The sequence below is a fragment of the Protopterus annectens genome, chromosome 15.part0 (assembly GCF_019279795.1).
Source record: "Protopterus annectens isolate FY-2018-M chromosome 15.part0, PAN1.0, whole genome shotgun sequence".
Classification (NCBI taxonomy): Eukaryota; Metazoa; Chordata; order Ceratodontiformes; family Protopteridae; genus Protopterus; species Protopterus annectens.
The window spans coordinates 37,093,825-37,119,294 of record NC_056749.1 but is presented as its reverse complement, the minus strand read 5'-3'; the positions used below and the strand labels follow the sequence as shown (position 1 = coordinate 37,119,294).

At 45.0% G+C, this 25,470-nt stretch overlaps 1 protein-coding gene across 1 annotated transcript in view; it reads left to right on the top strand.

Annotated features, from left to right (window-relative positions):
- The window catches only part of VAMP7 (vesicle associated membrane protein 7), an 881,558-nt gene that overhangs the window by 16,172 nt on the left and 839,916 nt on the right, over positions 1-25,470 (top strand). The window contains exons 2-3 of the mRNA XM_044057674.1: positions 3,507-3,661; positions 4,871-4,928. Of these exons, the coding sequence (XP_043913609.1) occupies positions 3,516-3,661; positions 4,871-4,928 (204 nt within the window). The 5' untranslated portion in view covers positions 3,507-3,515. The remainder of the gene's footprint in view (positions 1-3,506; positions 3,662-4,870; positions 4,929-25,470) is intronic.

The following is a 25,470-nucleotide window of genomic DNA, read 5'->3' as shown; positions in this document are numbered from 1 at the left end:
GAATGATTGGATGTGCTCGATCAACCTCCAGGATGCATACTATCCTATCAAGATGGAAAGATGCTGTTGGAGGTTTCTCCACTTCCGGCTAGGCGCCAATCATTATCAGTTCAGAGCACTCCCCTTTGGTCTTGCCACAGCTCCCAGGGTGTTTACCAAAGTGATGTCCGTAGTAGCATCTCACCTGAGACTCCAGGGCATTCAGATATTTTCCCTTCCTGGACAATTGGCTCCTCGCTGCCCCTTCCAGGTGTCAACTTTTGTCAAGCGAGGGATTCCCTTCCTCTAGCCCAGAGGTTAGGCATTACCATCAATCTCAACAAATCTTCTCTGACCCCTGTCCAAACACTAGACTTTATTGGGGCACGATTAGACACAATTCAAACCAGTGTTTCTTACTCCAGACAGAATACATAGTTTGAAGCTACATGTGCTTTGCATCCTTCAAACTCTGCCCCTGACAGGGGAAGTAGTATTAAGGGTGTTGGGGTCCATGGTAGCCATGATCAATCTCTTGCCCTTGGCGCATCTTCACATGCAGATCCTTCAATGGACACTTGCAGTACAGTGGTCCCTGTTAGATCTTTGACTCACCCTGTCCAAATCTCTTGAGTGTGCAGGGACTCTCTTCGGTGGTGGATTCTTTCCTTGGACCTGGTTTGGGGACGGCCCTTTCTCCCATGGCCATGGTGACTATGGATGCCTCCCAGCTGGGGTGGGGGCACTGTTCTGGAAGGACAGTTCAAGGCACGTGGTCCCTCTACAAGACCAATCTGCATATCAACTTCCTGGAGATGAGGGCGGTGCTCTTAGTGTTGCAGGCTCTTCATGCCCATCTCCCTTCAGAAACGATTGCTATCCAGATGGACAACATGTCATTGGTGTGGTACATCAACAAACAGGGGGGAACCAGATCTTATCCCCTATGCAGCTAGGTCATGAGAGTATGGGAATGGGCCATCATGAGAGTATGGGAATGGGCCATCATGAGAGTATGGGAATGGGCCATCATGAGAGTATGGGAATGGGCCATCATGAGAGTATGGGAATGGGCCATCATGAGAGTATGGGAATGGGCCATCATGAGAGTATGGGAATGGGCCATCATGAGAGTATGGGAATGGGCCATCTCCACTGGCCGTTTTCTGGTGGCAATGCATATTCCGTGGAGGTCCAACATGCTAGTGGACAGGCTCAGCAGATCTATTCTGATGCCTCACAAGTGGTCTCTGAATCCTTCAGTAGTGGAACACATCTTTCACAAGTGGGGGTCAGCCTTGCTGTGATCTATTTGCCTCTCCTTCCAACACGAAATGCAGCAAGTTCTTCGTTCTTAACCCCCCTCAGGGGATGTCCCCAGAGACACTCTGATTCATGCTTGGCCCCCCGGTCTTCTGTATGCTTATCCTCCTCTTCCCTTAATATCAAATTTTCTTAAGTAAACTCACAGGCTGGGGAGCTTAGTTATCCTCATTGCTCCATTTTGGCCTCACCAAGTCTGGTTTCCCTCTCTGAGGTCTCATCTGGTGGCCTCACCATGGACGTTGGATCCAGTTCTGGATCTTATTTCTCACCCCTCAGGGATTCCCTATCCAGACCTGGACAGTCTAAAGCTCACTGCTTTGGCCGCTTCAGATCCCATGATAGTCTGGACTCCCGGATTGTCCTCTCCCGTCATAGGAATTCTAGTGGCAGCTCATAAGTCTTCCACCAGTAAATGGAAGCGTTTCTCTGTGTGCCTGTCAACATGCATTATATCCTTTCATGCACTGGTTTCTGCTGTGTTGGAACTTTTATTGGGATTTGTCATCAAGGTGCCAGTTTTTCTGCAGTCAGTTCATCTTGCAGCAATTTCCAATCATCCTGCAGGGATAATATGGCTTCCTTAGCATCTTCAAAGCTTTGTAAGGCCTTCCTCAAAGGTAGCTTTCTTCTTCGACCGCTGGTAAAGGACCCTACCCCCATGGGATCTTACCCTAGTACTTCAAGCCTTAGTTTTGCCTCCTTTTGAACCTGCAGCTTCAGTAGATATGCAGTTTCCATCCTGGAAGACTGCCTTTCTGGTTGCCATTACTTCTGCCAAGAGAGTTTCGGAACTTCATGCTCTGTTGATCAAATCCCCTTATGTGATTTGTGACAAGGACAGGGTGTCTTTGTGTACTAATCCATATTTTCTACCTAAAGTAGCTTCAGAGGCCAACATTAATCAGGTAATCAACATCCAGGTCTAATTTCCAAATGATCAAAACAAGGGAGAATACAAATTGCATTTGCTAGACGTGCACAGACAGTTACATTTCTACTTTCACAGTACAAAAAACTTTTTTGTAAGTCTGACCAAGTCTTTATTTCTTACTCCAAACCTTTGTTTCGGGAAACCAATCTGTAAAGTTACCATTGCCCATTGGATTTCTCAGTGTATCATTTGGGTGTATTCAGCCAGGGAGATTTCCCCACCAGCTCTATAGCCACGCCAGCAGCTTTCTGTACAGAATTTCATTAGATGTTTGTTCTCCTGCCACTTAGTCCTCATTGCATGCCTTCATCTCACATTTTAAATTGGACATTGTACCCAGGAACAGGATATCCTTTGGCTCCGCTGTGTTCTGAAATATCCTTCCATGAGGGGAACTCAGGTGACTGGTAGTTGGGGACTCTGTCCCAAAGATTGAAGATCAAATGAAGGCAACTACTTCAGATAAATAAATTGTGTACTCATCATAATGTTCCATCTGAGTAGTTGTTGTTCATTTGTCTTCAACCATCCCTCCCGCCTTCCCCTGGGCTTGTGTGAACAGTGGTTACTTCCTACATGTTATGGAGGTGGTCACTGTAAGGTGCCTCTTATCTTTGTGTTGCCTTCTTGTATGGACAAGTCTCTGTTGGGTCAGGTGATGGTACTGGATAGGCAGCAAACTCTTATCTGAAGGGAGGAAGGAGACGGGGGCATTATGGATAAGGGAAGGAGCTTAGAGCTTGGATCAGATGCTGGATATGCGGCTGAGTCAGATTCGATGCGGATCCGGGAACTCACAGGTTGAAGACAGATGAAGAACAACTACTGAAATGGAATGTTATGGTGAGTACATAACTTCTTTTCGTCGACCATGGGATGGGTGTGGCCAATTTAACACAAACTGGGATACGTTATTTAGGGCAGCTAGCCTAGTACTTGCCTATGAACCAAAGTACTACAGAAGTATTGCTTAATCACTACATTTCATGTAGTTCAGATTCTTTGCATAATCACAATATTCTGTGTACACCAGACATAATCCCAGTACTCCATGTACACCAAAATCATTATTGTATTACACGTGTAAGCATGTTTTATAAATGTACCGTGACGTGTGTTATTGTGTAAGCAGTACATATAGTGTTAATTCCATTATAAATGCAGTCTGTGGTTTACATATTTACTCTACTTTCATTCTGCATGCAGTTCAGTAGTGAATGTCAAGACTAGAGTATACCCATCTGTTCTGATTACGGTTTTCATTCTGCAGACAGACAAGATGGCCATCCTGTTTGCCGTTGTTGCCAGAAGTCCCACTGTCCTCGCAAAGCATGCATGGTGTGGGGGAAACTTTCTGGAAGTTACAGAGCAGATACTAGCCAAAATTCCTTCTGAAAATAACAAACTCACATATTCACATGGTTGGTAAGTAGCAAGTTGTTTGTATTGATTTCATGTGTCTAGAAAGGAACATTGAATGTAGAAGCAGATGAAAAATGAGAGGGTGTTCATAGTTTTTTCCTGAAGTGCTGTCTCTCACCTTAAATTTTCACTAAGGTAAGTTTGTTACCAGTGAAAACATAACTCGCCAGTGCATTCCTGTGAAACAACTCTGTTAGCTTGAATACTCCATTTACCTCAATTGCTGTCATCTCAAAGTAGCACATGAGGGATGGAGAAATATGTGTGAATTTTCTTCAGTGGTGTTTATTATTTTATTTATTGGCATTTATTTACCAGGAAAGTCCACTGGGCCAGAGTAAGCCCATTTTCGGTGGAGCCCTGGGGAGAAAAGCTCCAAGTTAACAATACAATTTGCATAATGTTTCAAAAGATTTATTAATAATGTCATAAAATCAAGCAAAGTACAAAAAAGAAATTGCCAAAAGCATATATACAAAATCATGAAAATAGAAAAGTTGATATAACATTATATTAACAGCAGAGTGAAACCTACTTACACTACAGACAATAATAACATTGCACCGTACTAGGCGAGACAAAAATGTCGAATATTGTCGAATATTGTCTGGTTATGAACAGCAAGGAATGCATATAAATCCCAGTGTTACATAGAATAAACATTAAAATATGCATATAACGAGAGAAGGTGTAAGAGGCATATAGCCTCTGATGTGAACAGGTCATGCTGGAGAGATAGGTGCATCTCCCAGAGACTGCCACTTCTGTGGAACAAACTTCCAATTCATGTGAAACAGAGCACCTCCATGACCCTCCACGAACCTAGATCAGTGAATAGGTGACCACACATTCACTGCTGGGGTGGTGCCCATGTCCCTCCTAGACATTGGAAGTCTGTATAAACTATCCTAGACCCTTACCTTTGCAAACTCCACTCGCCTAACTGCCGACAACTGGGGCAACTTTGGATAAATATGGCTAGGTTTGTAAGGGCTCTAGGGCCATTCGCTTAGTAAACTTCTAGGAACCTATATGGATTTGGAATCTACTGCTTTCATCTGGGTACTCTGTAAAGAAAAACAAACAAGTTAGACTGTGGGTGGCACAAAAATTGGAAATGCTGTAAAACTGAAAATCAAGTGAAATTAAAATGTTGGTGGGCATGACATTATTAATCTCATACGGATTCTTTATTTTTTTTTTCCTGTGCAGCTATTTGTTTCACTACATTTGCCAGGACAGAATCATTTACCTCTGCATCACAGATGATGTAAGTATTGAAACTCCTTTTCTTATCAGTATCTTTTGCAAACATCAATATTGTTTTTGTGGGAAGGAAGTTCAGTATTATTGCATTATGTTTGTTTTGGAGCCCCCAGCAAATGTAATTATAATTCATATATAATGCCTTCTCAGTCTACTTAGGCAGTTAGTTGGCCCATGGAGATTTGTTTAAAATTAAACCAAAAAAAAAAAAAACATACTATGTAGTAGTCGCATGCATGTCTAGATGATAAACTCTAATGGTTCTAGCAGTCCATCACAGTTAATTTTAGGTTGTCTTGTTCACAGCACTGGCAGAAAAGGTAATTCAGTGGCTAAACTAAGCCAGAAGGTGGTTGTTTATGTTGTGTTGCAGTGGCTTGTTCACAGCACTGGCAGAAAAGGTGATTCAGTGGCTAAACTAACCAGAAGGTGGTGGTTTATGTTGTGTTGCAGTGAGACAGCTGCCCAGAAGGAATTGCAGAACTTAAAGGACATCACCTGTTAAATATGTTGTCTTCCTGTAACTAAACTGATGGTTTTAAGAAAACCTGAATACTTTATTACACATTTAATGGTTACATGTGCTGTCACTTTTAAAATACCTCCGACAAACATGTTCCATTTCCATGTTCAGACTTTTCTTTATCATGATGAAGACCTGATTTACAGACAGTAGGATGTTAGTTTGTAAATGGTATAAAACAGTGACTTTTCTTTTCTTTGGGAGGATTCTGGTAACACTATCCATTTTATTTGGATTTCTACTCCTGTGTGTCAGTTGTTGTAGAATAATGCGTGTATGTGTCTTTAAGAAGCTATCAAGGGCTTGCACAAGTGTATAAGTACTGAGCATCTGCAAGTCTAACTGCCATTTTGTAGTAAGCTGTTGAGATGTAAGCATGCATGTGTGTAAGCTCTGTCTGTCAGTTTGTTTATATTTATTGCTGCTACTATCCATCCGGATATGTTTCAGTGTAATAAAGCATCTTAAACTACCCTGCCTGCTTTGTCTTCAGTGTACAAGGGGATGAGCGACATGGTGTCAGAAGCGGCATATCTAATGGCCAGAAAGAACTCCAGTTTCTTTACTTTGACTTTGAGAGGCATCTAGCTATGGTTGGTGGAATATACAAGAGTGGACCATCCTTGCTGTATGTATACTTCGGAAAACAGGTCAGAAACTAAAATTTGCTCAGACCATTTTTTACTTGTAAAATATGAAACGGAGCATACAAGCTGCTCTAAACAATATTAAAATAAGTCGACATGCCTGATATTGATAGAAATATTCAAATTACTACAGAAAATGTTTGAAATAAGTCTGAATTGCATAAAACGAATAAAATAAAAGGAAACAACCGCATTTTTGCAAAGCACATTTTTCATATTAACTGAGGCCGTTCGAGTTATCAAAAGTGTATGAAGTGTTTGCATGTTTGTGCAGTGTTACAGTAAAATTATTTTGCAGAATACAGCCATTTCGGAGCACATTTCACAAAGTAAAGTATTTCTAAGAATTTATTGTGCATTTGAATGTTATTACAAGCTCACAGAACAGTTATTTGTACATAATTACAATGGCCATATTTTCAGTGTGTTTGTGCGTACCTTGTGGCATGGCAAATGGATTTCGTAAACCCAGTGCACTTGGGTTTGACAGTAATACTGCAGAGAACTGGCATGTGTTTGAGCAGGAGTATGACATTTTCATACAGGCTGCACCTTCTGATAAAGATGACTGTACAAAGGCATTTATTCTACTTAATTTAGCTGGGTCAGAAGCCATTGAAAGGGAACGTTCATTTGTGTATGTACCTTTTATCTGTGCTGGAGAGGGGGGAAGCTGTCATATTGTTGTACAGGCTGAGTCGAGGGAGAACTCTGGGTGCTTAAAAACTGATGTAATGGCATCGGCTGCCTTGCTTTATAGCACTGATGACTTGACATCAGACTGCAGGCAACAGCAGCTGACGCAGAAAAACATTGACTCTGGTATTCGGGACTGTCAAGGACTACCACAGCCGGGATAACCCACAGGTGATGACTGCAACAGTGAATACACTCTAGCATAAGTGTACACAACTGTAATTTTCATTGCCAGCTGTCATAATTGTGGTGGAAGTCATGAATCTAAAAGGGAAAATGTTTAGCTTTTGGTCAACAATGGCACAAATGCAGTAAATGGAATCTTTGCAAAAGGTTTTGTAAATTAAAAAGCCCACATTCTTTTACTAAAAGGGAACATTTTAAGAAACGAGTTGATCAGTTAGAAAGCCATGACCCAGATTCTCATTCTTTTTATGTTGATGGTGTGTCCGTGACTAGTGAGACAGTCAGTGCAGTCAATGTATGTGTCAGTGATTAGTGAGACATTCAATGCAGTAGATTTATCAGCCAAGAATGAAGTATTTTGCACTGTTTGGATAAATGGCAAAGCCATAGAGCTTAAAGTTGATACTGGCTCAAAGTGCAATGTTATGTCTGCAGAAACATTTGCTAGAGTAAGTGCTGGTGAAAGGCTTGATTTGGCAAAGTATGTGAAGCTTGTTGTTTGTTTATTTATTATTTATTGCATTTGTTAACCAGGAAAGTCCACTGGGCCTAAAATGAGCCCATTTTCAGTGGAGGCCCCCGGAGAAAATCTCCACAAAAAGTACATACAAAGAGAATAAAATTGCATAGATAGGAAACAAAATCATATAGATGGTGTACTTGTGGCTTATGGTAGTGAAGAGATTCAGATGGAAGGCTGAGTAATGCTTCCATGTTACTCTGCAGGTAGAAGTTACAACTTCTTTTATGTGGTCAAGAGGCACTTCCAGTCATTATTAGGCCTCAGAGACACTTTGAAAATGGGACTGCTTTCATTTAATAAGGAACTCCACCATGTTAGCTTAAAAGACCACTACTCTAACTTTGCCCAGTCTATTTTTTCTACCTATGCTAATCTTTTCGAAGACAATCTAGGCAAGATGCCAGTTGTGTACTCCATGAAGTTAGACCCAGATGTCAGTCCAGTTGTCAGACCATCAGAAAAGTTCCAATAGCTATGCAGACTAGAGTAAAAGCCGAACTAAATAAAATGGTGCGACAAGATGGAATTTGTACAGTCACAGAACCGACTTCCATGGTAGTAGCTCATAAGAAAAGCTCAGATGACATCATAATATGTATTGACTGTCTTAAATGCAAAGAGTTAATTTTGGCAAATTCATCTTGACAAGGAATCTCCACTGCTCACTACTTTCAGTACTTCGACAGGTACAGATTTCTGAGAATGCCATTTGGGACTAATTCTGCAAGTGAAGTCTTTCAGCATGCAATGGAGCAATTTTTTTCTGGGTATCCTTGTGCTATTATAGTAGATGACATACTAATAGGAGCTAATGGTGAAGATGAGCAGAACAGAATCCTCTGAAAAGTTCTGGAAAGGGCACGTCAAGTGAATCTTAAGCTCAATCCACAGAAATGCAAATTCTGGATATGAGACATCACTTATGTTGGTCATTTATTCACCAGTTCAGGCTTGCGACCAGACCCTTCTAAGCAAGCGGCCATTCTCGAGATGCCAGCTCCAGACAATGTTCAAGCCCTGCAACGTTTTCTTGGCAGGGTTAACTACTTAGGCAAGTTCATTCCAGACTTGAGTCAAATATCCACACCACTCAGAGAGCTAAAACATAAAGGTGTATTTAGTCTTGGTTGAGCAACACCAGAGAGGAGCATTTAATGTCCTGAAGCAGAGAATTGCCACTCCACCTACTCTCATATACTCTGATGTACACAAGTCAGTTACTCTTGCGTGATGCTTCAAAATTTGGTCTTGGTGCAGTCATTTTACACGAGGGTCAACCTGTTGCTTGTGCGTCAAGAACGCTCACCCAAGCTGAAATGCAGTATGCTCAGGTAGGGAAAAAGCTTTTGGCAATTGTATTTGCATGTTCTAAGTTCGATTATTATGTATATGGCAGACTTATCCAGATCGAAACAGATCATTAACCTCTAAGTCACTATTTTGAGCAAGCCTATGCGTTCAGCTCCAGCCAGACTGCAACATATGATGCTGAGATTGCAAAAGTATCATTTCAATCTAATCTACAAGAAAGGGAGACGTCCTTATCTTGCTTATTCCTTTATCCATATCACCCAGAAGTACCACAGAACAGCATGACAATGACAGATTTGATTTTGAAGTCACGGAAGTGAGAAAGTTTTCTTTCACATGTCTTGATGAACTGAGAGAACACACAGCCACAGATCCAGTTTTACAAGGACTCCACCACTTTATCAATCAAGGATGGCCGTCAAAGCAATCTATTTATTTATTACAGTTTGATTGCCAGGATGGTCCACTGGGCCTGGAAGAGCCTGTTTTCAGTGGAGGCCCGGGGAGAAAAGCTCCACAGAATATAGACAATACAAAAGTTATACTAAAGTAATGAAGTAGTAGAACAGTGGAAGCGTACATAAAACAGTGGAAGCGTACATAAACTAATAAGCAATCTGGTAAAGACATGACATTTCTAATTCTAGGTAATTTACAAAAAAAATGAAATTCATATAGTCTAAACATTATTTAAAAAGTAAAGGCATTTCAGATGAAAAACATGTATATAAACATTTATGTACAGATAAAAACAAATTTTTTTGGAAGTTAGGAGAGGGGGATGAGGTAAAAGGATGGTATATGGTGGAAAAAAGGAGTGGGTTGGAGGCAGTTTGTGGTAATAGGGTAGGAGAGGAAGTAGAGGCAAAGGGTAAGAGCACTGTGGTAGATGGCTGAGGTTTATAGTGCTTGGGAGATGGTGTTGTGGTAGGGGTACAGGAGCATTCCCACTTTTAAGGAGGTAAGATTGGAGGTGGGTTTTGAAATGTGAGTGGCTTTGAGCATTTTGAAGGGTGGCAGGAAGAGAATTCCAGAGTTTAGCTAGGGAACAGGGTAATAGGTGGCCAGGGGGTTGAAGAGGTTTGTATACGTTTAGAAGAGTGTGGTTTTGTGATCTAAGTGAGCTGTTGAGAATGTAGGGGGTTAAAGAGGTGGACAGAGAGGGACAGCTAGAAGGTTTGACTATGGGCTTGTGAGCAGTAGCAAGTTTGAGTTTGAGGTAGTTGGGAAGTTCGAGCCATTGCAAAGAATGGAGAAGAGAGAGACAGTGATGCGATGAGATGTTCATAGTGTTTCACTGTTGCAGTCATTACACTTGGGTTATCCTGCTGGCAGGCTACTCGCATTCAGCCTGAATTCCAAAGTCCTGGTCCGGCATCGGTTGCTGTCGCCTCTTCCCTGATGTCAGTGCACCAGGGGTATAAAAGATGCAGCCGACGCCATTTTCTTCAGTCTTTCTTGCCGCACAGTGCCCGAAGCAAAAGCAGTTCGCAACTGCCGGACGGCCGACTCCTGAGAGTTTCGAAATCGAATTTCAGATCCGAAGTCTTCAATAAAGCGAAGTACCCGGTTGGGGAAACGTTTTTCTTGCTCCAGACCGATGTCAGAAAAAGTTAACAATTGTATTTCTTAAGGGAAGCAAATACCTCATAAGGATTTTCATTCTTACTGTATTCCTTGCCTAGGCCCTGACCACGACGTTGCTAGCTGTCGGTTTTGTGCTAGATTTAACCAACGCGCTATTAAGCGTCGGTACGATTTTGCCTTTCATTACATTGGCCGAAGGTTTAATTGTATAATGCCGTCGGAACAGCCGATGACCGGAGTTCATAAAAAGCGCAAGGAAAAAGAAAAGAACAGGCATCCGAGGTCCAAAACCCACGACGAGGCCTCCGCTAGGCCAGTCGCCGGTTCTCAGTGAGGAGCTTTCGTAGCCCCCGACACCCGCTACCTCAGAGCCACAGGTCGCTTCCGACTCCCACGTGGAGACAACTAGGCCTCTGGATACTCAAGGTATTGGACCTTCGGAAACTATTCCCTCAGATGGGTCCGGAGCCACTGAGCAGTCATTGGCTTCTGAGGGTGTTTTCAGACCCACACAGTTATATATCAAACCAACCTCAGCTTCCAAGGCAAAGACTAAAACAGTCTTAAAGACAAAGAAACAAGTACAGCATTCTCCTGGACGGACTTCCATGCCTAAGAAACAGATGCTTAAAATGGCCGAAGACCTAATTACTTTGATCAGGGTTTCCCATCCCCCTCCTGATAAGAGGCCTAGGCAAGACACTGAATATGATTCTTCGGATCAGGTTTCCATTTCCTCTGACTCCTCTTCAGAACAGGGATACTCTCTTCCTCCCTATGAGGATTCTGATGCTGAAGAATCTATTCCTTCAGCCTCTCCTCCTGAGGACTATTCTTTTGGGGAAACCTTGCATACCATGAGGGAGCATTTTCACTGGGAGAGCCAAGATTACTCAGAATCTAAGAAAAGGCTCAGATTTTCTTTTACTGCCTTAGCACATACCTCTTGCTATTCCACCTGTACTAGACATTGAAGATGATGTATTTTCAGAGTCCAGCCTGTCTTCTGACTCTTCACCCCCTGCACCCGTTAAGCCAGACAGCTACTACAGGATTCCAGATTTGCATAAGTTTTTATATAAAAACCCTGCTGCTGACCCAGAAACTATATCTCAGGGTCCCAAAGGGGTCAAGGCTTCCACTGCAAAAAAACCCTGTCCCCTCTGATAGGGATTCTAGAGCACTGGACAGATGGGGGGAAAAAGTTTACACCTCTGCTACCTTGGCTGTAAGGGCTTTAAATTGTCAGTTTCATATGCTTAAATATCAACAATACTTAGTCACTGCTAAAACAAAAAATGTTGACAAATTCTGCAATATTTATTGCATGCAGCTGAACAAGTGGGAAAGCATACTTTGCAATGTGGTTTTGATTCACTGGAGGCCTCTTGCAGGGCCGCTGTTACAGGCTCTGTCATTAGAAGGCATGCTTGGTTATAGGAACAGAATCTGCTTGATCATGTATTGGATGCTCCATTACAGCATGATACTTTGGTGTTAAGGCAGAAGAGGTGTTAAAGAAAATGGAGGATAAAGTGAAATCTATGCAGACAGTAAAGGATTTTTTACAGGTACAGCCACCCAGATTTAGCAGGAACTGGCCTTCTAAGAATTGGTCCTTTCCAGTGTCAGGCCACAAAGAGGCAGATACAGATGCCCTAGAGGCAGATCTCAGCCCCAAGGCTCATACAGGCCTAAACAATGGGGTGCTTCTACCTCCAAAAGCGGAGAAGACAAATCACAGCCATATAGGAAACAGTCCCAATGACTTTCCACTGCCAATGCCAAGCACTTATCTTTTGGCAGCACCCTTAGGGGGAAAGCTAGCACTTTTTTCACAAAATTGGCACATGATCACCCAGGACAAATGGGTCTTGAATATAGCTTCTCAGGGCTACAGATTCCACTTTCACACCCTTCCAAAGACCAAAGGTATGCCAGGCCTGCCACACAATCAATGGGCAGAGGCACAAAAGCAGATTTCATCCCTCATTGACATGGGGGCTATTCAGCGAGTACCACAGCAAGATCAGGGACAAGGATTCTACTCAAGACTTTTCTTGGTACCCAGAAAGGACAAAGCCTGGAGACCAATACTGGACCTGTCTATTCTAAACACTTTTCTGGACGTTTCAAAATGTTGACACTGCAGCAGCTTCTGCCCATGCTGGGCAAGAAGGCTTGGCTTGTAACTTTGGACCTCAAAGAGGCATACCTGCATGTCCCAATCAGAAAATCTTGCAGAAGATACCTCAGATTCATAGCTGGCTCAGTGCACTACCAATTCTCTGCACTGCCCTTTGGCTTATCTACTGCGCCCAGGGTCTTCACAAAATGCCTGGTACCTGTAATTGCATTTTGCAGACCAAGAGGAATTCAAATATACCCCTACTTGGACAACTGCCTTATTCAAGCTGAAGCATCTGGCATTTGTAAAAAGATTATTAATTTGCCTAGGGTACACAGAAAACGAAAAGAAATCAAAACTAGTACCCTCCCAAGAGATAATATTCCTGGGTGCAAGCTTAAATACAACTGCCCAGATGGCTTATCTCACGCCAGACAAACAAAGACAACTGACTTCTTACTTTGAAAAGATGGTATCAAAGACCCAGTTCCTGCAAGAAAAATTCTGCAGGCTTTGGGCTTCATGGCATCCTGCATTCTGCTAATTCCATATGCAAGACTGCATATGAGAAAGCTACGGCGGTATCTAAAAAGTGTTTTGACTCAACATTGCCACAGCCTGGAAACATTAATTACCCTCATTCCCTGCCTGCAACAGGAGATCTGAAGTAGGATATTCATTTGTCTGCAACCTGTGGTTATGGATCCGATATCGGATCCGAACCGGCATGGTTTTCCAGCTATGGATCCAAGCTCTCAGCTCCTCCCCTCACCCATAATGCCCTGCTCTACCCTCATGACCCCAGATCTCGTTTGCCGCGCTGGTGACTGGATTGGTATCTATAGCTCTCAGCTAAGTGCTAGATTTATATCTGTTATTTCAGAATTTTTGAAGTTTTTTGTGCATTTTTGTGTGAAAGTTTAGGTATTCCTCTTTGATAGTTTACTTTAGAGTTAAATTAAGTATTTTTTTTCCCTCCCCTCGCTGTTGGCGTAGTGTGTGTGTGTGTGTTGGGCCTGTGTTCTGTATTTGTTTTAGTTACTTTAATTAGTAGCTGTATAGATTGGGATGGCTGAACAGCCCAAATCTGTATTTTCTAAATGCTCCGAGTGTGGCCATAAGCTCTCCCCGGCTGATGGCCACACTCGGTGTAGTGCCTGGGGTTGAACACCTCACATCTGGATGCTCCATTTGTGCAGGGTTCAACCCCAGGGCACTGAAGGAGCGGAGGTCCAAGCTTGTCTTGGCGGGCCTTTACCGCCGGACTCGGCTCCGACCTCCGCTCCTTCGGGAGTAACCGTGGTTTCGGTTCTTCCCTCCGTGGCACCCCCTCCTGCTCCTGGGACTCAACCTCCCGTTTCTGGAGAGGAGAGGGATGCTAGAAAGAAGGACCGGAGGAGAAGCACCACGGCGGGCCGAGACCTCTGTTTCGGCCCGCCAGCCAAGCGGCTTCTCCCGGCTCCGTTGTCGGCTCGGTCTCCTCCTTCTCGGCTCCGGTCCCCAGTGTGCTTTTCACGGGTCCTGAGGAGGAGGAGACCCGATCTCCGTCGAGGCTATCGAGGAGGCACTCCAGGCCTACCTCAGTAGCCTCGTCGAGATCCACATATAGCCTTTCGGATGCTGATCTGGACGGATGATGAGAAGATTCATCCAGGCCCAGATGCAGATGGGAGTGCTCTTGCCTCCCCCCCCTCTGGGGGGGAGCTCAACACCCTTTTTTAAACCTATTGCTCCTTCTCCGACCCGCTATCCGGGTTCGGAGCAGCTGGAGCCGAGCAGCCGGGCGGGGTGGGTCGGCGCCGATAGTACTGGTACCGGATCCGACCCTGCCCTCGAGTGCGTCGGATCCGACCTCTCGGAGCCTGGATCCGAGCCTCGGATCCGGGGGGATCAGTGTTCCTTCGGCGCCGTCTGTGTTGGAGCGCACTGTCGCCGGATCCGGCGCTTGGCGCCGGCTCCGATCCACTCTTCGGATCCGAGGCGGAGCCGATTGTCGGATCCTTTGGTCGAGGTTGGCTCCCCTTCGGCATTTGATGTAGTGGAGAGGGCCCTGTTGAGGGTCTCCGGACCCCCGGCACTTGTTCCGGCTCCGTCCCGCGCTCCCTCTGCACTGGGCCAGGCTTCCACCATCCGGCCCCTGGGACAGCCCGCTTCTGTGCCCCAAGTTGCTCCTATGGAACAAATTGCTGCTTAGGACTCCTCTGACAGCCCCCCAGAGGATGTCCCTCGCAAGCATACGTGCAAAAGGAGGCACATTGACTCCCCCGAGTCTCTCACAGAAGACACGGACTTGGAGGAAGGGGAAGGCTCCCCACGGTCACCCCCCAAGGATGTCTCATTTGGAGACATCATGGAAATGCTCCGTATAAGGGGGTGGTCTGCCCCAAGTCTTCCTCGGACGAGTCCGTGTTCTTGGAGGCATTTGAAGCGGGCCCGTCTACCTCTTGGGTGTCCCCTCCTGCCGACCCCCTGGTGGACCTTATTACCACCAGGGCATGGAAGGAACCGGACACCGTGGAGCCAATTCCTAAGAGGCCAGATAGGATCCTTAGCCCACCGTCCGACCGTGCCCATTGGAGTAAGAGCCCTCCGGTAGATGCCATGTTGACGGGCGGCCACCAAGAGGGAACTGGCTCAGGAGAGTCCTCAGTCCACCCCGAGCAAGGAGTCTCGGATGATGGACCGCTTGGGAAAGCGGATGTTTAGTTCAGCGACCTTCTCGGTAAGGGCGCTGAACTACTTGGCACATGTCATTAGGATGCAGCGAGATCTTATTAAAGAATACGCTGCATCTCCCCAGAGTCCATTTCGGCGGAGGACAGGGTTCTGCACTCCTCCCGTATGGCCACTCTTAGGTCAGTTACTAATACCTCTATGCGGCTACTCTCCCACGCAACTGAAGGCGCCGCTAGAGCTGCGGGACAGGACTAGTCACTAGACGTCAGGCCTGGCTCCGTCACTCGATTTTCTGAGCCCTTCAAAGCGTCATTTGCGACGCCTTTGATGGTTCTGCTCTTTTTGGCAAAACCGTTCGCGAGCGTTGACCCAGAGCGAAGGACGGGAAGACGCTGTCTGCCGTCGAATCCGCTTCTCTGCACCCCAGAGGCCCTACTCTAGGAACCAAAAGGGTCAGAAGAAGATGTGATTCCGAAGTCGCAGCAGTCCCAGCCTGCTCGGACAACCAGTCCTTCTGTGGCAGAGGAGGACAGGGAGGACGCCGCCCTAGAGGCAGAGGGGCTCCCAGAAACTTCGGGTCCAGGGAACCTTTCTCTGAACGGCCCGCGCAGCAACCCTGAGCGGTTGCCCGACTGCTCCACTCTGGAGGCAGTCGGGGGACGTTTTTCGGGGCACCTAGCGGCATGGGAGTCCATAACATCGGACCGCTGGGTTCTCCAAATCATATCCAGAGGATATCTCATCCCTTTCCTTCACCTTCCAAAGTTGAAGTCCCTCCCAGACGTCCCACCCGGTCAACGGGAGGCCGCTTTGGCAGAAATTGGCCATCTGCTAAAGAAAAGAGCCATCCAGCCCATCCCCCCAGACCAGATCGGATCAGGGTTCTACTCCAGATTCTTTTTAGTGCCAAAGAAGACGGGGGAACTAAGACCAATCCTAGACCTCTCTCTCTTGAATCTGGCAGTCCCCAAAGAAAAATTCCGAATGGTCACTCTGCAATCTATTCTCCCCCTTCTGGGAGAAAATCACTGGATGTGCTCGATAGACCTCAAGGACGCGTACTACCACATCCTGATGGACAGGCGCTCCAGGAGGTTTCTCCGCTTCCGGCTGGGAGCCAGTCACTACCAGTTCGGGTCCTTCCCTTTGGTCTCACCACAGCCCCCAGGGTGTTCACCAAAGTATTAGCAGTGGTAGCGGCCCACCTGAGGCTTCAGGGGGTGCAGGTCTTTCCCTACCTGGACGACTGGCTTCTTACCGCCCCAACAAGGCATCTACTTTTATTGCCCTGAGACTCCTTTCTCCATCTTGCTCCTTTTCTGGGCATCACAATAAATACAAAGAAATCCAACCTGAGGCCCACACAGCTCTTAGATTTTATAGGGGCCAGGCTAGACACAAGGAGTTTACGAGCCTTCCTCACTGCGGACAGAGTTCAAAATCTGCAGCTCCAGGTGCGGGCCATTCTCCATTCAAGTTCTGTTCAGGAGTTGGTCCTGAGGGCTCTAGGGTCCATGGCATCGGCTATAGCACTTCTTCCTCTTGCCAGGCTCAATATGCATTCTACAGTGGACGCTCTTAGTACAGTGGTCATATCTTGCTCTCCCCATGCATCATCCCATAGCGATCAGCAAGGCTTGCAAGCGGTCCCTCTTGTGGTGGCTCCACTCCCGGATCTCCACAGAGGCCGCCCATTTTGTGCTTCTCCCCCTCTCGCCACGGTGACCACGGACGCCTCCCGCCTCGGGTGGGGGGGGCACTTTGCGGGCCGGACCGTCCAAGGCACGTGGGACGATTCAGAGACCTTACTGCATATCAATGTTCTAGAGATGAGAGCAGTGCTCTTAGCGTTGCTAGCACTTCAGGACTTTCTTCCCTTGGGAACAATTGCGATTCAATCGGACAACATGTCTGTTGTCTGGTACATCAACAAGCAAGGGGAACAAGGTCTTACCCTCTTTGCCCAGAAGCCATGAGAGTTTGGGAATGGGCAATCTCCACCAACCGCTTTCTAATAGCAACGCACATTCCGGTCGGTCCAACATCCTAGCGGACAAGCTCAGTCGCACCATTCTGACCCCTTACGAGTGGTCTCTCAATTGTCAAGTAGCGGAACGCATATTCGCACGGTGGGGAACCCCTTCATGCGATCTTTTTGCCTCTCCCTCAAACACCAAGTGCGACAGTTTTTCGCTCTGATACCTCCTCCGGAGGTACCCCAAGAGACGCTCTGGTGCATGCTTGGCCACCCGGTCTTCTGTATGCTTATCCACCCTTGCCTCTGATGCTCCAAGTTCTTCAGAAAGCCTCTCGGGTGGGTTGCAGAATGATTCTCATTGCTCCGTTTTGGCCTCGACAGATCTGGTTCCCCTTCCTAAGGTCTCACTCGGTGAATCCTCCTTGGATTCTAGATCCCATCCGGATCTGATATCCCATCCATCCTGCATTCCTCCTCCGAATCTGGACAACCTGAAGCTGACCGCTTGGCTGCTCCAGTTCCACTCTTGATTAGGACTCCCGGTATTTCGTCACCAGTTAAGGCAATTTTGGTGGCAGCTCATAAACCATCCACTAGAAAGGTTTACGAAGCAAGTGGAAACGTTTTTCTTTGTGGGCGGAGCGGCAAGGCCTGAATCCCTTCACGGTTCCTCTTCCTTTAGTGCTTGACTTTCTAACCACTCTCTTTAATGATGGTGCCAGCAGTTCCACAGTCAAAGTACAACTGGCGGCAATTTCTCATTATCACATTGGCCATGACTCTAATCCTCTTATGTCAGCCAAATTGTGTAAAATTTTTCTTAAAGGTACTTTTCTCCTCAGGCCCCCTATAAAACAAGCAGTCCCTCCTTGGGACCTCTCTCTGGTCCTACAGGCCTTGACCGCCCCTCCTTTCGAGCCAGCGGCTACGGTGGATCTCAAATTCTTGTCCTACAAGACAGCCTTTTTGGTAGCCATTACATCGGCCAAGAGAGTTTCTGAGCTTCAAGCATTATCAGCTAAACCTCCTTACTTGGTATTTCATCCGGACCGTGTCTACCTCAGGACCAACCCGTCCTTTCTTCCTAAAGTCGCTTCTGAAGCAAACATCAATCAGTCCATTAACCTCCCTGTTTTCTTCCCTAAATATGAAAACAAAGGTGAATATAAGCTACATTCATTAGATGTTCACAGGCAACTTAGATTTTATCTGAACAGGACGGCTGGTCATAGGCAATCCGACCAGTTGTTTATTTCCTTTGCAAAATTCAATTTGGGCAAGCCAATTCTAAAGTTTCTCTGTCCCGCTGGATTTCACAGTGCATCTTATTGGCTTATCAAGCTTCAGGAAGGCCCGCACCGGAGGGTGTTCATGCCCATTCAACCCGGTCAGTATCTACCTCAGCAGCCTTCAAGGTTAGGATTCCTCTAGATGATATTTGTGCAGCAGCCACGTGGGCTTCATCTCATACTTTTATTTCCCACTATAAGTTGGATCTTGCATCTAGGGGTAGAGCATCCTTTGGCTCCGGTGCTCGGAATATCCTTCCATGATGGCCCAAGATTCAGGTAGCTGGGGACTCTGTCCCACAGGTTGCAGACAAATGAATATCCTACTTCAGATTTAGAAGTTATGTACTCACCATAACGTTCCATCTGAGTAGGTGTATTCATTTGTCTGCAACCATCCCGCCCTCCTATCCCCCTGGCCTTTCAGTTTCCTGCATATTCTATGTTACCCTTTTCAGGGTGTTGTTGCTTTGGCAAACTCGATCTGAGGTCATGAGGGTAGAGCAGGGCATTATGGGTGAGGGGAGGAGCTGAGAGCTTGGATCCATAGCTGGAAAACCATGCCGGTTCGGATCCGATATCGGATCCATAACCACAGGTTGCAGACAAATGAATACACCTACTCAGATGGAACGTTATGGTGAGTACATAACTTCTAATTTTGATGGTGGGCTCTGGCGTGTCACCACAACAAGGGACAGCCATTCACTTTACCCACAGCCAGACAGACACTAACAACCGATGCATCGGATTATGCCTGGGGGGCCCACATGGCATGAAAATGTATTCAGGGCACGTGGCCCGCAAGCCAAATGCATCTTCATATCAATCAAAAAGAGATGCTAGCTGTACAGAATGCCCTGACAGCCTTCAAGGACCTACTCCATCCAGGACAACTGTTGATAAGGACGGACAATATGACAGTCATGTGGTACATAAACAAGCATGGAGGCACACATTCCTACCCCCTCTGCAGACAAGCCATGACTTTGTGGAACACTGCATTGACTTATCAAGTGCACCTGCAAGCACAATTCCTGCCAGGAAAGACAAATACTCTGGCAGACGAACTAAGCAGAAACCTCATGGACCCTCACGAGTGGAAACTAGATCCGCAGGTCTTCAGCATGATAACAAGGAAATGGGGATGCCCAGACATAGATCTATTTGCCTCCCCTCACAACTGCCAACTACAGAGATTCTGCACAAGGACTTATCACAAACAAGCATGGAAGGTGGATGCTCTATCATTCAGCTGGAAAACCCTTATAGTATATGCCTTTCCTCCACTGCCTCTTCTCCCAAAGGTACTCCTAAAGGTTAGACAAGAGAAGCCAAAAATGATACTGATTGCCCTAGACTGGCCATTCCAGCACTGGTATCCAATCCTAAAGAGCTTGTCTCAAGGCCCAGCCTGGACTTTACCTCAAATTCCTCATCTACTGACCCAACAAAACAATCAGATCCTGCACAGCCAACTCAGAACCCTAAATCTGTCTGCATGGCGGATAATATAACCACTCAGAACACACCTCTCTCTAAAGCAGTTATGGATGATGTTTTGGAGGCCAGGAGGCCCAGCACCAGAAAATCTTATGCAGAAAAATGGAAGAGATTATTTGCTTGGAACCAGGCACAAGGAATTGACACGCTTGTTCCAAATATTCCTCAGATTTTACAATACCTAACTGAGATGCTGGACAAAGGCCTATCCTTCTCATCAATTAAGATCCATGCCTCTGCCATTTCAGCTCTTTACAATACGGAACCACCTATTTTTTCACATCCACTGCTAAGGCAGTACCTCAGAGGGGCCAAAAACATAAGACCTCCAAGGAGAGCACCGAAACCTACATGGGACCTCAATTTTGTCATGGAAAAGCTCCCACTGCCTCCTTTTGAGCCAGCCAATACAGCCGAGATAAAATTCTTATCATGGAAAACAGCTCAGCTCCTAGCAATAACTTCAGCAAGAAGAGTCTCAGAGTTACAGGCATTAATGTCTGTGGAACCTTGTATTATTTAACATCCGGACAGGGTTTTTCTAAGGACGAACCCAACATTTATGCCTAAGGTAGTGTCCAGTGTGGCTCTTAACCAAACCATTCATTTGCCTACTTTTTATCCAAACCCACAGAATAAAGGGGAGAGACTTCTGCATTCTTTGGACATACACAGACAGCTATGCTTCTATTTGGACAAAACTAAAGCTTTCAGAAAGACTGAGCAACTTTTAGTGGCATATGCTGCAGGATCACAAGGAAACACTATTTCAAAGCAGACTATTTCAAAATGGATAGGCCACTGTATTCGTTTCTGCTATTCACAACATGGCAAATCAGTGCCTAAGGGCATTAGGCCACATTCAACCAGAGCAGCAGCCACTTCAGCAGCCTTCCTCAGAGGAGTACCAACCAAGGATATTTTGGAGGCTGCAACTTGGACTTCAGTGCACACTTTTACAAAGCACTACCACTTACCTCTTTACTCTAAATCCAGAGCAGGCTTTGCCACTGCAGTTCTGCAGGGCCTCATAGCCACTCCTAATTCTATTTAGGCCCAGCCACCCAACCTCAGCTTCCGGATTCAACCCAAGTGTAATGACTGCAACAGTGAAATACGATGATCATAGTACAGTTGTGTACCTACCATAAATGTAGATGTTCGAGTGTATTCACTGTTGCAGTCCAGGTTACCCTCCCACCATCCCCCTTTCATTGCTGGGACTTAACTGTACTTCTCTATTCTATACAGCCTATGTGGTGCATTTGCTTGTAGATGAAGGTAATGTTTGTTAGTGCATGCTTTTTTATAAGCAGAATTTTTAGCGTACCTTTTTGGGGGCACCTGACATCTGGGGCAAGAAAAACTGAAGAAAATGGCGTTGGCTGTATTTTTTATACCCCTGGCGCACTGACGTCAGGGAAGAGACGATGGCAAATGACGCCGGACCAGGACTTTGGAATTCAGGCCGACTGCTGGTAGCCTGCCAGCAGGATAACCCAAGTGTAATGACTGCAACAGTGAATACACTTGAATATCTACATTTATGGTAGGTACACAACTGTGGAGTTGGCAAATTTGGAGATTTTATTGTAACAGGCTTCCAACTTGGCCTGTAAGCCTAACTGAAGATTAGTGAATAGGGGGGCACGCCATACATAAGAGAAGGTAGGATGTAAGTAGAGGTAAGGATGTGTCTGTTGGAGGGGGGGGTAAGGTAATGATCCTGTTTGTACAGGAGACCCAGTTTTTGGTGAGTTTTTTTTTATGTTAATTTAAAACTTGACATTCATATTCAAACTTTCATCATATGATAGTATTTCTATGGGGCTATTATTCTGAGCAGGCACTGTAAAAGAGGCTTTGTCTATACTGGTGTTTTTGGATGGGGGGGTCATTAACTTTGTTTTATTGGCATTTAAGGTGAAGTGATTACTATGCATCCATGATTCAGTGTTAGACAAGGCTAGCTGAGTTTTGAGAAGAAAGTCTGAGGGGGTGTCTGAACAAATAATAGTCGAATTGTCAGCAAATTATTGTATTAGTGTGGCATTGGAGAGAGACTGGTTAAAGTTATTAATGAAAATGTTAGAGGACGCCAAGGATAGAACCGTGGGGAACACTGGTAGGGTTATATAGAAAGGAAGAGAGTGAGTTTTTCTATTTGATGGCTTGCTGTCTTTCAGAGAGGTAGCTAGTTAGCCAGGTGATGATAGTATGGTGGGAGAGGTTGAAAGAGGAGAGTTGGGGTAGTAGTAAAGGGTGAAAAACTGTATTGAAGGCTTTGGAGAGGTCAAGGAACAGAATAGAAACTATTTTGCCTGAGTTGCGAGCGAGGTTTATGGAATCTAGAAAGGAGTGCAGGGCAGTGATGGTATTATGCCCAAGACGGAAACCATGTTGTACAGGGGTTAGTAGGGTGTTTTGGGTCAGATAGAACATCATTTGAGATTGAATACATTTCTCCATGATTTTTGATAGTGGGGAAAGGATGGCTGTGGGCCGAGAGTTAGAAGTGTCAGTGTTTTTGCCTCCTTTATGGAGTGGAATGGTAAAAGCTTGTCTCCAGAATGAGGGGACTTATGATTCTAGTATGGATTTGTTTTTTATGATAGAGATGGGATAGGCGATGATGTCTGCAGACAGTTTGAGGGTTTGAGGAAAATTGTGGGTAAGTTATCTGGGGCAGGGAAGCATGGTTTGAGTTGAAGGAGGAGCTTCTTTATTTTGTTTATAGAAACAGAAGAGAAGTTAAAAAGTAAGAGCAGCGCTAGTCAGATTGTATAGCGATGTTGGGGGATTGGTTGGGGGAGGAGGTTGAGAGTAGTGAGAGAAGCCGACAGTAAGTTTAGCTAGGGATTCTATGAAGAAGGGGTATTGAAAATAGAGGCATTTTCTAGATCAGTATAGTTTAGGGAATGGATTTATCCTTATTGCTTAGGTGGAGACCGGAGGAGATGGGAGTCCCAGAATTCTCTTGGGTTGGATATGTGTTCTGATTGAAGTTCTCTATAATATGAGTTGAGGTCCCTGATTATTAGCTTTTTTGCAGTGTTATGGAGTTGTTTAACTTCATTTAGGACATGGGGTAATTTTTTTTTTTTTTTTTTGGTAAAGTTTCCACTTTTTGTCTCTTGGGTGCATGATTTGTTTAGTTTCTTTGGTTAACCAAGAGGAGGATGAAGCTTTAAGTCTTTTAGTTTTTAGTGGAGCAAGGTTGTTAAGGTTCATGAAGGTTTTATTAAAGTAATCAATGGCATTGTCAAGAGACAAAGTTTTTAAGCATGACCAATCTGTAACTTTTAGGCAGTCTTTGAATACTTGTTGTTTGAAATTGGAGAGGTTCCGAGATTGTACATGGTAGGTTCCGAGATTGTACATAGTGGTGGTGTTTTTGAGGGAAGAGGAGTGGCGATTAGCAAGTGCAGGAAGGTGGTCAATGAGAGAGTCAGGAAATGCGCCGGTATCTGAGATAAGGTTTGGATGAGAAACTAAGATCCAGTCAATGATGGTACCACTGGTTCTCCCTTTGGCCTGGTAGGGGATTTTCTTAATTAGGTATAGTTGTAGAGGCTGATATTTTGAGAGGGGTATTCAGAGTTTATTGTGGCCCAGTTCATGTTTACATCATCTAAAATAACGGTTTCATTTTTGATGTTAGTTGAAAACCAGGAGAGTATGTCTTAAAGTATAGGGATGTTGTTGCCTGGAGGAATATAGAGGGCAGCAATGTATATGGATGTGTGTTTGAGTTTAAGGAGGGCAATACAGAGTTCAGAATTGGTGAATTTAGGAATGGGATTGATGCAGGGAATAACCGTGTAGGAAGAGGAGTAGAATATAGCTTCTCCGCCACCTTTTCTGTTGGGTCTGTCAGAGCGTAGCATTTGGTAACCAGGTGGGAGAATATCGTTATTTTTTTATATTGGGTTTAAGCCAGGTCTCTGTGATGGCAACAATGTCAGGTTGGTTATGGGACAACCCGGCGTGGAGGATGGGAATTTTATTTCTAAGGCTTTGGGCATTGATGGTAATAAAACAAAAAGTCTTGGGGGTAGGGCAGTGTGGTAGATGGAGATGAGAGTTGAGTGTAATGTTGGTAGAGCCAGGGTTGGGGTGGATGTCCCTGGAGAGAGAGAGTCTGTCCCATGTGAGTCTAATATAGTTTGTTATAGAGGGTGAATATAGGTGATGATGTATGGTGTATCTAAATAGGTGTGGAGGGAGCGGGAGAAGAGGATGGGGTGGATGGGTACACTGTGAATTGAAATAGGAGGGCAGTGTTTGAAGAGTAGAGCTCATGGGCTATAGAGGAGAAAGATGGAGAGATGGTGTGTTTCAAGTTTGATGTATAATATGAAGGTAAAGTGTAGGAGGAGGTAGGTAAGCTAGGAAAGAGTTGAAAGTAGAGTAGTGATTATTATTAGTTTAAAGGAGTGTATTGAAGTCTGAGATGTAGTGTGGGTAGGCTTAATTGAGATTGGGTTGGTGATGGGCATGGTTAGGAGGTTGTCTAGGTGATTGCATGCTATGGAAGAGTGTGAGGAGATATGGATAGAATAAATGTAGAGGTAGTGGGGGCAGGTGGGGGAGCGGAGTGAGCCTGATCGGTAGCGAGGGCAAACGGAATGGAGCTGCACCAAGAATGGCAGGTAAGCAGCGTTCATACAAAAACAATCAGTAACTTGATAATGGGACTGTTCCTTAGTATAGTTTTATGAAAAAGATTTAGACAAATAAGCCAATTTGTGTTATAAGGATTGTGGATAAAGGATCTTAGTTTACCTCAAGAAATGCAACCTTATTTTCCATACAGAGATGAGATTTGTCCGAGAAAGGTATCTTTATGAAATGTCTGAAAGTAATTGTTTCCAAGTCCTTGCAACAAGAGTACATTACCATCTTACATTGAAGTCACCCAAGAGTAGACTCTACCAAAAAAAAAAAAAAGGGCAAGAGTGCTAGAATTTTGGCCTTCTATGTCGCAAGATATTGAGGGAGTACTTTCATCTTCAGTGTGTAACAGTACAAAGCCATATCAACAGAAAGAACCACTTCAGCAGAACCAGATTCCGGAACTACCTTGGGTGACAGTAGCTACAGACATTTTCGAGTGGAATGGTCAACACTATTTGGTGTTAGTAGACTTAATCCAATTGGTTTGAGATTGACCTACTTCCCAGTCTAGCATCCAGTACTGTCATTACTAAGATGAAGTGTTCAGTCCAAGGTAGTCCACACAGTTATTTCTGACAGTGGCACGCAGTTTATAAGCCAACAGTTCAAAAGATTTGCCGAAGACTGGTACTTTACTCATGTCACGAGTAGCCCAGAGTATCTGCAGTCAAATGCTTTGGCAGAACGTGCAGTTCAAAGTAGTTACTAGAGAAGTCAAAATGAGACAATAGTGACATTTTCCTTAATCTCTTGAATCTCAGAAATATTCCTCATGATAAACATCTTGATGTTCATAGTGTTTCACTGTTGCAGTCATGACTG